General features: G+C 37.4%; 1 protein-coding gene across 2 annotated transcripts; it reads left to right on the top strand.

The window, feature by feature from the left end:
* The first annotated feature begins 2,580 nt into the window (after positions 1 to 2,580).
* snrnp48 (small nuclear ribonucleoprotein 48 (U11/U12)) lies at positions 2,581 to 10,032 on the top strand. 2 transcript variants are annotated; one of them, XM_033998911.3, is made up of 9 exons: positions 2,581 to 3,043; positions 3,193 to 3,309; positions 4,351 to 4,411; positions 4,545 to 4,610; positions 6,645 to 6,830; positions 7,112 to 7,233; positions 8,956 to 9,086; positions 9,419 to 9,544; positions 9,698 to 10,032. In XM_033998911.3, the coding sequence occupies exons 1-9, from the start codon at positions 2,765 to 2,767 to the stop codon at positions 9,747 to 9,749; spliced, it is 1,140 nt and encodes a 379-aa protein (XP_033854802.3). In that variant the 5' UTR covers positions 2,581 to 2,764; the 3' UTR covers positions 9,750 to 10,032. The 2 variants fall into 2 exon arrangements, with proteins under 2 accessions (XP_033854802.3, XP_058878313.1); XM_059022330.1 differs by lacking the exon at positions 4,545 to 4,610.
* The last annotated feature ends 90 nt before the right edge of the window (positions 10,033 to 10,122 follow it).

Here is a 10,122-nt window from a genome sequence, read left to right as displayed (position 1 = left end):
GGGGTTTGTAGTCTACGTTATGGAGCGTTACAATCAGCATGAAGCTACACAAACTACTGTAGTTTTTCCAGGAGCCATTGCTAAATCTAACAAAGTTCAAGGAGGTGCTACTAAATTGTCAAGGAGGAGTCTGCCTACATGTGATTGAAAAAAAAAAACGCTCATGGACTGGACTGACACTCAGAGAATATGTAAGGCCATTAATGTTCCTGGGGCTTGGGGGCCGCATAACTGCCAGGCAGATTTTATTTTTGTTTAGCTTTACTTTATTTCTTTGATCACCTATTACCATGACAAGACACTCGTTTATTTATTTATATATGTATGTATGTACTTATTTTAACGGAACAAATAAACATAGGGATTTTTTTAAAAAATATTATTTTGCATCTCATTAAATTATGTGTGTGTGGTGAATCATTTTCACATCAAATTAATCATTAAGAGTAAACACCAATATACCAACTATTCAAACACTTGTCTGGATTACCTACCTATACAGTCAGTTTGGTAATTGATTGATATTAACTTTATTGTAACATTATACATCACTTATCATAGATTTAATATGCCGTTGACAAGGGTGTTCACGGCTTCATGTATACCATCTTGAATAAAGAAGACTACGCAAAGATGCGATTCAAGAAGTATTCTACAAGGTATTGACAATGCTGACCTATGGGACATTTTCGACCTGAAAAAATAAGCAATAGAGGTCACAAACAAAAATTAGATAAAGGGGTATTTAGAATAGAAAATAAATAGGAGGCACGTTTTTACAGAGAATTGTGAGGGAACCAGCTCCCCACTAATGTTATTGAAGCCGAGACCCTGGGATCCTTCCAGAAGCTGCTTGATGAGATTCTGGGGTCAATAAGCTACTAACAACCAAACGAGCAAGATGGGCCGAATGGCCTTCTTGTTTGTAAACTTTCTTATGTTCTTAAATGCGTAATTTAAAAAAAAAGCATTGTCTATTTGTTGTCTGTATCCATTAATTAATAGCAACTGCTTAGTTTAAAAAGATGTATTTGTTTAAGAAGCTTGTCAAAGGTTGAAGTCTGCGTCACAGGTGGGGTGACCAGGGGTAACCATAGTAAACCTGCTTGTAGAATTTGTAATGACTAACTGTGGGGAAAGTGCTTAACCCAAACGCCAGGTCACAGTGCACTGCAGAACTAGCCCCAGATTCACTAATAAAAACACACAATAAAATACAGAGATTATAAACCATCACTTGTGACATCTGCTTTTTAGACTACACCACCTTAATTGGGTTTGGCAAGGACAAGGACCTTGTTGACCAAGTAGATAATAATTTCCCTATGCAGGTTCTTTTTATCCCCAGGTTCCAATATACACACACTGGATGCTTGGATAGATAAAAACAATGTATTGTTTCTCAACAGGGTAAAAATAGAATACTAAAAACCACACAGCAACAAGTTTAAAACAATAGCAAAAGCCACAAAAAACTAAAAAAAAAGTAGCTCAAACACAGTCCAACAGTGGCAGTGATAATAAAACAATAAACCCACAAAATCCAAAAAACAAACATCCTAATCAAGTCCCCCCCCCCCCAAAAAAAAAAACAACAAACTCTAAACCCGTTTCTTTGTTCCTGCAATCAACCTTAGACTGTTCTCTGTGCTGCTGTCACCTCACTATTCCTCCAGACACATTGCTCACTTCTTCTCAAAACACTTGTCTTCTTTTCTGGTCCCTGTTCTTCCCTTTTTATAGTCAGCCAATGACTATCATTGGCTGGACTGGCAAGTAAGGCGGGACTTCCTATTAACTGTGGGGAAAGTGCTTAACCCAAACGCAAGGTCACAGTGCACAGCAGAACTAGCCCCAAATTCACTAATAAAACACACAACAAAATACAGAGATTATAAACCGTCACTTGTGACATCTGTTTCATATCCTTTCTCCTTATATATATGGGCAGCTGGCTCTTTGAGCTAATATATATATATATATATATATATATATATATATATATATATATATATATATATATATATATATATATGATCCATTGTTTACGCATTATTAAAAGTGTCTATTATTACAAATACAATTTATATTATTGAAAATAGTGTCTATTATTAAAATACTTTGTATAGTTATGTCTTATTAATTAAGCAACTGCTTCATTTAAAAAGATGTAAATTTACGTGAAAAGGGAGATATTACTATTTTTTTTTCAATATTGCTACAACCTCCGAGGCATTATTTATACTGTAGTACTAGTTGTTGTCTCTCCTTGACAACCAAACCACGCCCCAGTCTTGACTGCTCATGAATATGCATGAAGTGGCAATTTCTGTCTGCACTTCGGCGATAAAGAGCTCGTCAGGCCAGGTGAAAACATTGATCGTATAAATAATAACACATATGTGTTAAGGAGGTGTGTCTCCAAATAAATCTAGGTGAGTCGTGTTTAAAAATGCAATCGTTTTAAAAAGAGAAAGCTTGGAATAGGAAATGAGGCAGATTTTACATTATACAGATAGGGGAAAAGTCGCTACCGGAACTCTTTTGATTCCCATGATGCACCGCTTCGACATGGACAGAAGAAAAGGCGGAGTTGACTATCCTGTCTTTTTCGAAGATCTTTGCTACTACGCAGTGGGTGCGTTCATGACGCGAAGACTTTTGTCATTGTGCACAGAACCGTTCAAGCTCGCCGTCTGTGTGACCACAGCCAGATTTGACATCAGAGGTCACGCAGACCGCGCAGCTTCTGCTCATATGCTTGATGGTCACATGCTTTATGCCAGTTCCGGTTTCCTGTACGTCTGGTTGTTTGGTCGGATTGTGTGGTTTGCAGCGTGTTTTGCTTTCTTATTTAAAATTCTTATTTAAAATTAAAACAATGTGTGATAATGCCATCGATATTGATCTGTCAGAGAAGTTACAGTCCCGCCTAGAAAAGTTAGAGGAGTTGACAGAATTCACAGAGAACTGCCAGAAAAAGCTAGATGGCCTGTTTGCAGCATTTGGGTGGAGCCCTAACACTGATGGCAGCATCGCTCAGGTAGGGTATATTGACCTGTTCTTGTATTTATTTCTGCTTTTTTAGAAATCAGACCTTGTTGATTTGCGTGCCAGAAACCTGCTTGCCCCTATGTCACTTGCGATGTCCAAGAAACGAACAAACTGATAATGTTTCTGTGTTTTTTCCAGCTTGAGCCCACTACTGTTTGTCCATATGATTTCCATCATATAATCCCAAAGCAATCCTTGGAAAAGCATGTGGCATTCTGTCGATTGAATAAACTGGGATATTCAAAAGAGGAGCAGGTCAGTAAAATGAGTAACAAGTGTAGTGCAGTGCTTTTAAAACATTCTTTGTGGCCTCAGACTAGGGCGGCCTGCAATACTTGTGGCCGCACTGCTGTTTCCCAAAATACTAATCATAAAAAAAAGAAAGTAGAGACGCGTGCACAAGTGTTTCTCTACTGGATCTTGGTGCCAGTCCCTTCTATTAATAAACTGGAGACACAAATATTTTTAAAATTAATATTATTGCTCGGACAACAGGATAAAAACTTAATGGTTTAATCGGTAGTTTATATAAACAAATACAATACATAATCTAAAGTACATTAACGTATTTAAGTTACATAAATACAAAAACTGCTTTCACTTTCCTGTTGTGTTCACATGCTGCACAATTTCCAGCTAAAAAAATAGTTTTTCATTGTAGTTTTTTCTCAATAAACAGTGGCAAAAACCACATTTTCATGAAGGAATAGCATCACAGAGGTTTACTTATGCCTTTTTGTTAAAGGTGTACACACAACTAAAAACTGTGTTACTTTCTAGTCAATAGGATCACAACAAAACGTTGACGGTACAGGTAACATTTACCTTGCAAATTGGGCCTTGTTTGGAAAGCGTGACACACACTTGCATTACTTGCCAGATCTGAAGCAGCACTTTGTTGATCCTGTTTTTTATGTTAATCCCACACATCACTTGCCATTTTAGAAACTGGTGCAAATTCTGGCAAGGTGGTAAATTGGTGCAAGGCAAAACACATTGATACGTCTTTCTAATATCTATTAACTATGTGACAGACACTGACTTCGATGTATGCCTTCTAATTCGTTTTGAATATTCAGATAGTTTCTTCTCACTAAAGACTTATCTAGTTGATCAACCAATGAGCACTGACACAAAGCAAAAAGGAGAGAGATTTTTGACAGGCCACACAATCCTGCTAGTGGCTGCATTAGTTAACTGTTGATCTAGTGGGAGGGGTTCTTCTCTATTACTTAAGCTCAATATTGTGCCTTTCTAAATTGGAGAGTGTATTAATGTCTAGCTTTGTTCCCTCAGGCAGAAATGTATGATCCGTCTGTTTTCTATGAGAAGGCAAACATACCCACCATGACTATTGGTGAGTTTTTTTTTTTTTTTTTTTTTTTTCTTTCAGTATTTAATTGTGGAAATTAAAATTGCATTTTAACTTTCTTTACATTCCATATATGAACATGATTTTTTTTGGGGGGGGGGGGGGGGTTGGTTTGCAGACAGAAGTTTGCAGAGCCAGATAATACTACAAGCAGAAGCCAGTGAAGACGGAAAGAACAATCAAAGTAAGAGCAAAGCTTACTTTGTAACATTGTCATTGCTTATTTTTGGTTTGCTCAAGTTTACAGTAGTTGAACACAAAGCACCTTCTGAGGAATGGGTACATATTTCCCCAGGTGAATTAAGCACATGTAAAGCAAGACAAGTACCTGCAGAGAACCTACACCTTCAGCTTTCTTTGCCTGAATATCTTACAGTTCTGCTGTTAGTTCAAGTTATACAAGTCCAGGGTAAACTGATATGCAATAAGGGTCTTATCAATGTGCTTTTTAATAGTACTTGGAATACAAGATGGCATTTGTTAAATGCTTTGTTTGCACCATTTTTTTTAAAGTTCTAACAAAGCGTCATTAAAATCTAGGAATGTACTTTAATTTCTAAGTTTGTTTTTTTGAAAAGATATTACAAACTTAAAGCAAGTAGCTTGAAATTTCATTTTCATAATTTAAAATTATGATGCGGTTCTTCTGGCAAATAGTCTGTTTTTTAATCTTCTTTAGTAAATTGATTTCATCTGGGTTCAGGAGTTGCTCTTCAGTTCTAGTTGTCTTTTATAGATGTAAGAGGAGCACCATCTAGTAATCTGACACTGACTAATGTTTCCTTTTGCTTTTCTGGCAATACACAGCAGTGCTCTATATGATGCTGTCACTTACTAATACTAATAGAAAGTCCTTGCCTGATCAAGCCTACGTTATATGTGTCTATGGCAGCCAAGTAGAACAGAAGAGCAGCTCTTAACTCCTTGTCGGATTGAATAAACAGATTTGCATCATTGCAATCAGCTCAAGGATTGAAGACATACTAAATGGAATTTTAAGCTACTTCCTCTTACTGGGGTAAATACGTTCGCCCCATGTGTTTGTTTATAATCTAAATAATTGTAATGTTACTACTGTATTATTTTCTCTTTCAGTAACAGGGGTGAGTATAAGAGGAAGGGTGAACATGACTGTTCTCATATACAGACTTGCACCACTGTTTACATGCAGTATCCTTTCAAAATGATATCCTTTCAAACAAATCATGTCGCTTATGGCTGAAAAGCAGCTGAGTAGTAAGCTTTTTAGCTGAATCCAAGAACCTGCAAGGAGACTGGTGCTTTAAGTATTCAACTGCACTGGCAAGAAGGCACAGTAGTACGTTGTGTCGTTTGTGATGTAAAAGCCTTTTGTTGTAAACAAGGCGTGAAAGACGAGAGATGACAATGCCTTATCTACGTGATCAAGCATTGGTTTAGTTCATTTCTCTGTTTGTTGTGCTGTATCTCTGCATGTGGGATTAAGATTATATTTTTCTGTAAAAAGCCACAGAGGTTTTAAATCAATTTTATAACCCTTTGTATCTGTAGCATTATTCCTTCTCTTGTTGTTAATGTGAATTTGAAACTTGTCTTACAAAGAACAAGCTGTTTTGGAATAAATCTTCTGGCAAATTGCAACACAGTTCTCCATCGTCTTAAGTTCAGTGCTTGTTTTCCTGTACGTAATGGGAGACATTTGTAAGACACAGAAAAGTATCCAATGTTTTTCAGTAACTTTCAAAATCTCCAGGTGGTTTACACTGAGGATTGGGGTCAGTTTCTTTAAAAAAAAAAAAAAAAAAAAAAAAAAAAAAAGATCCTTTTTAAAACCAGTTTCCAATTCCCATTCCCTTTTAATCAATGTCTTCTTAATTAGTACTTCTTATTTACTCGGACCTCATGGATATTTGGCATGTTGAATGAAGACACCAACTTATTTTACGTTTGGGCAGTCTCTGAGTAAGGCAGTATTTATGTAATGAAGCCAGTATAAAAGTATAAAAACTGCAACAGAAGGCTTGTTTAACGAATTCAGCCTTGATCAGGCTAGCTCGGAGACAGCCCCAAAGATAAAATACGGAAATTAGCATCTTTATAAAACATGCCAAATACCCTGATTAAAAACACAGATAATGGGGCCTGTTTATTAAACTGAACTATAGACATATCCATATATCTCCTTTCCCCAATGCTTTCTGTTCAGTACATGTATAAATAAATTGTTTGTGTACTGTAGGTGAGTATTCTTCAGCTCCTGTGGAAGTGCCTGAGAATCACAAGCGTGCAATCTGTGACCTGACCGTGGCGGATCGGCTTGCCATTTACAATCATGTGATCGCAGAGACCAGCCGACAGAAATCTAAGACGGAGTCTGCTGAAAATGACGATTTGTACGTGGATTTAGCGGATAAGCTCAAACGAGGTATGTATCATTGTTTTTTTTTTCTGCTCAGTTTCCATAATTGTGTAATGTGTTGGATGTTTGTCGTAGATAAGTGCAAGGAACTGATCGTTTATGTTCTAGCTAATTATTTAAGGAACACTATTTAAAGGAGAAAAAAGAAAATGCCTACTACAGAAATAAAGACTTTTTTTTTTGCCTATAACAAACCCACTCTTTGGGTCTGCTCTTTTTCTTTCTGCCAGTCTTTTTGCACAGAACCTGTTGGTACTCAGTGTTTAAATAAATCTGTTTTGCTGTAGATGAGGACCTGAATTGTCCAAAATCGCATCTTGAGGTTCTTGCAGAAATGAGGGACTATAAGAGGAGGCGCCAGTCCTACAGAGCCAAAAATGTCCATATTACAAAAAAGTCTTACACAGAGGTAAGGTTTAACAATGGCAAACTAAATAATGTATTTATAAATCCTTACCAGAATAAGCCAATAGGACTGACAGATCTTTCTTTTGTGGATACTCTGCACTTACATCAAACAAGTATTTGCCACTGGTCTGATATTGGTTACTTACCCATTGTAGCAGAGGTTGGTTATTTGGTTATGAACAGGAGTGTTTTAGTCTTTAAATGGTTGGGGTTTTCCCTAGATCCGTCTGCAAACAAGAACTTTGGTGCTCCTTTGTTTTTTTTTTTTTTTCACTGTAGCTTACACACGGGTAAGTCCAACTCAAGTGGACCAACAGGGATTGCTCATCCGTGATACGCCAATTGGTTTTTTGGCAGAAAGCCCTTGAAACTTGCCTTAAAATGACAATGTGGTAACAAATTTAAAATGTGGAGGATAGGGAATGGTGCTTGCTCAGTATAGTACACACAACTTGCTGTCAACATGGCCTACGTTTCTGAATTAGCGAATTGTAAAATGGAGGGGAAGCTGTATTAATAGATAAACTGTAACAAACGTTTACACCAAAATAAGTCTCAGACTTAAAAAATAACAAGTAGTTCACACTCGACAATAGGCCAGTTTACATGTTGGTTTGTTTCAAGTGAATGGACAATGCGTGTGAAACTTGGCAAGGAAAGCTCGTGAAAATGTCCCAAAAACGGATTCAGTATTTTACCGTGAAAGTCTCCATTTCTTGTGAGATTCCAGGAAATGCTCATGAAATCAGCGCCCGCTTACACATGTAAATACAAGTTTCTCGGGAAAATGTTAATTAGCTCGTTCAAAAATCTGCTATAAATCTGCTATAAAAGTCACATAGGAATATTTAAGTTACCATGGTCCAAAGATGGGAGCAGGGAAATGAATGTTTTGTTTGCAGTATTTCCTTTATCAGATTAATGTTGCAAATAACCCAATTTTTTCTGTCTTCCCTAGAACTTTGCATAATGCTAATCATACACAGATATAAATGTGTTTGTAAAGTATCATACAGATTGTATTTACCAAGTTTCTGTATAAAACTATTACTAAATGTTTGATAAACTGCATCATGGGCTTGTGAATTCAGGTGGTTACAGCTACTGTACAGTACTTCAGAATACACTTCCAAATAGCTTTCCAAACTGTCAAAACGTCTGAAGCGAGTCAGGTGTTAATATCCCTAAGGGAAGAGGATATGATGAGGCAGCTTGATACAATGCACAACACGAACATTGTTTAACACACTCTCAAAATAAAATGTGGTGTGGAATTTTTGCGACTTAACAACACTACTCAATATTCCAATTCTTTGTTAAGCAGAAGCAGTCCTACAAGTACAGTGCAAATGAGGATGCAATATTTGGTATGAATAGATACAAAATATGCTCCCCCGCTGCTTTATTTGCGTAGCGTTCGGGGAAAAGTAGGCGTTCCAAAGGGAAGTGAGGCTTTACATGTGAACACAAAAAGGCACCATGTCCACGTTTATTTCACGAGGAACAGATATCTCTCGAGAAAAGTAAAACACTCCTGTAACGTGGCCTAATGACTAAATGTAGAACTCTGTTGGCATCTATCTACATCATCTTAATCCTGCCATATACAGATGGTAATCCTTTCCTCTTTAGTCTTAAGATCTTAAGACTGCCAATTACAATTTCTTTTTAAATTGCCTTCTGGTAGCAAGGACTAGAGTACAATTGTCTATTCTCATTGCAGGTTATTCGAGAGGTGATTGACGTGCACTCGGGGGAGCTGGCCAGGCTGTGGCAGCTCGAGGACGAGACACCCCACAAGGCACAAGGACACAGCAGGGAAGGCAGCCTGTCTCGCACTGCAACATCACAGAGGTATGATGAGTTTCAGTCACTGCAGTTAGATAGTATACCCCTTGCATAGGCAAATGTGTAAGGAAGCCATGGCCAAAAGTACCACATCCTTTTTTATATTCATAAGAAATTTAGCCTAGTGTCCTTCTCCATTGCTAGCATACCATTAATCTCAGGATTGATAGTATTATCTGAATGGACCGGCAGGTAGCCGCAGAACATCTCCTTGTTGAACAAGAAAGTGGGTGTGGTCCACCAAGCAGCTCTGGCCCCCAGCGGGAGATCAACTCTGTTAAGCAGTGATCCTAAGAAACATGCGCTGTATGCAGTATTTTATTTATTTATTTTCCCAGACGAAAATCAGATGACAGGAGGTCAGCCTCAGTGGAGTCCCATCGGTCGCATGGGAGCTCGAAAGATGCAGAGCGTTCACGGCACAGACGGAAGAGAAGCCGGGATCGGGATTCCAGGAGGAAGAGGTATGTAGCCAAGATGCAAATGTCAGTATTTGCAAATATAGAAAAAACATGCACCCTTCCAACAACGTCTAAAAATGTGTATTTATAGATTTTAAAATAGCATTTATCTTGGTTCAAATGTGTGTTTTTTTTGGTTTTGTTTTTTTTCTCCAGGAAATCACGTTCTCCTGATCAAAGACATCGGGACCACAAAAGAAGAAAATAAATGTTATCTTTGCTGTAAAATAGTCTGCTGAAGTAAAATTACAGTAACAAAAAAATACTCTAAAGTGGTATATATAAACTCATTTAGTAGGATTACTTTGAGGAAACAGATATACCACTATAGAAAACTTGTGCAGTACTTCTGATTATTGATCAGAGTATGAATTTCAACAGCGATATCTGCACTATAAAGGAAAGAAGCTACAGAGCTTTATGTAGTACATTTTACTATGGTAACTTTTTGTGTGATGCTGTATAAATATTAAACTCCCTTTACCATTAAACATACTTGAGTATGACAATTCATTGGAGTTTTGAGTGCCACCTACACAAGAATGTGTCAGTGTAGCTCCAGGTTTCTAGCTGGTGTGGAA

Source organism: Acipenser ruthenus, chromosome 4 (genome assembly GCF_902713425.1).
Source record: "Acipenser ruthenus chromosome 4, fAciRut3.2 maternal haplotype, whole genome shotgun sequence".
NCBI lineage: Eukaryota > Metazoa > Chordata > Actinopteri > Acipenseriformes > Acipenseridae > Acipenser > Acipenser ruthenus.
The sequence above is the reverse complement of the archived record's forward strand: the minus strand, read 5'-3'. Positions and strand labels throughout refer to the sequence as shown.

What these genes read in the sequence shown, in the direction of transcription:
- snrnp48 (XM_033998911.3), top strand. Translation starts at nt 2,765, where the DNA reads ATGGTCACATGCTTTATGCCAGTTCCGGTTTCCTGTACGTCTGGTTGT. An exon ending in CATACCCACCATGACTATTG is followed by an intron (nt 4,412 to 4,544) that starts GTGAGTTTTTTT and finishes GTTGGTTTGCAG; the next exon opens with ACAGAAGTTTGCAGAGCCAG. An exon ending in AGCGGATAAGCTCAAACGAG is followed by an intron (nt 6,831 to 7,111) that starts GTATGTATCATT and finishes GTTTTGCTGTAG; the next exon opens with ATGAGGACCTGAATTGTCCA.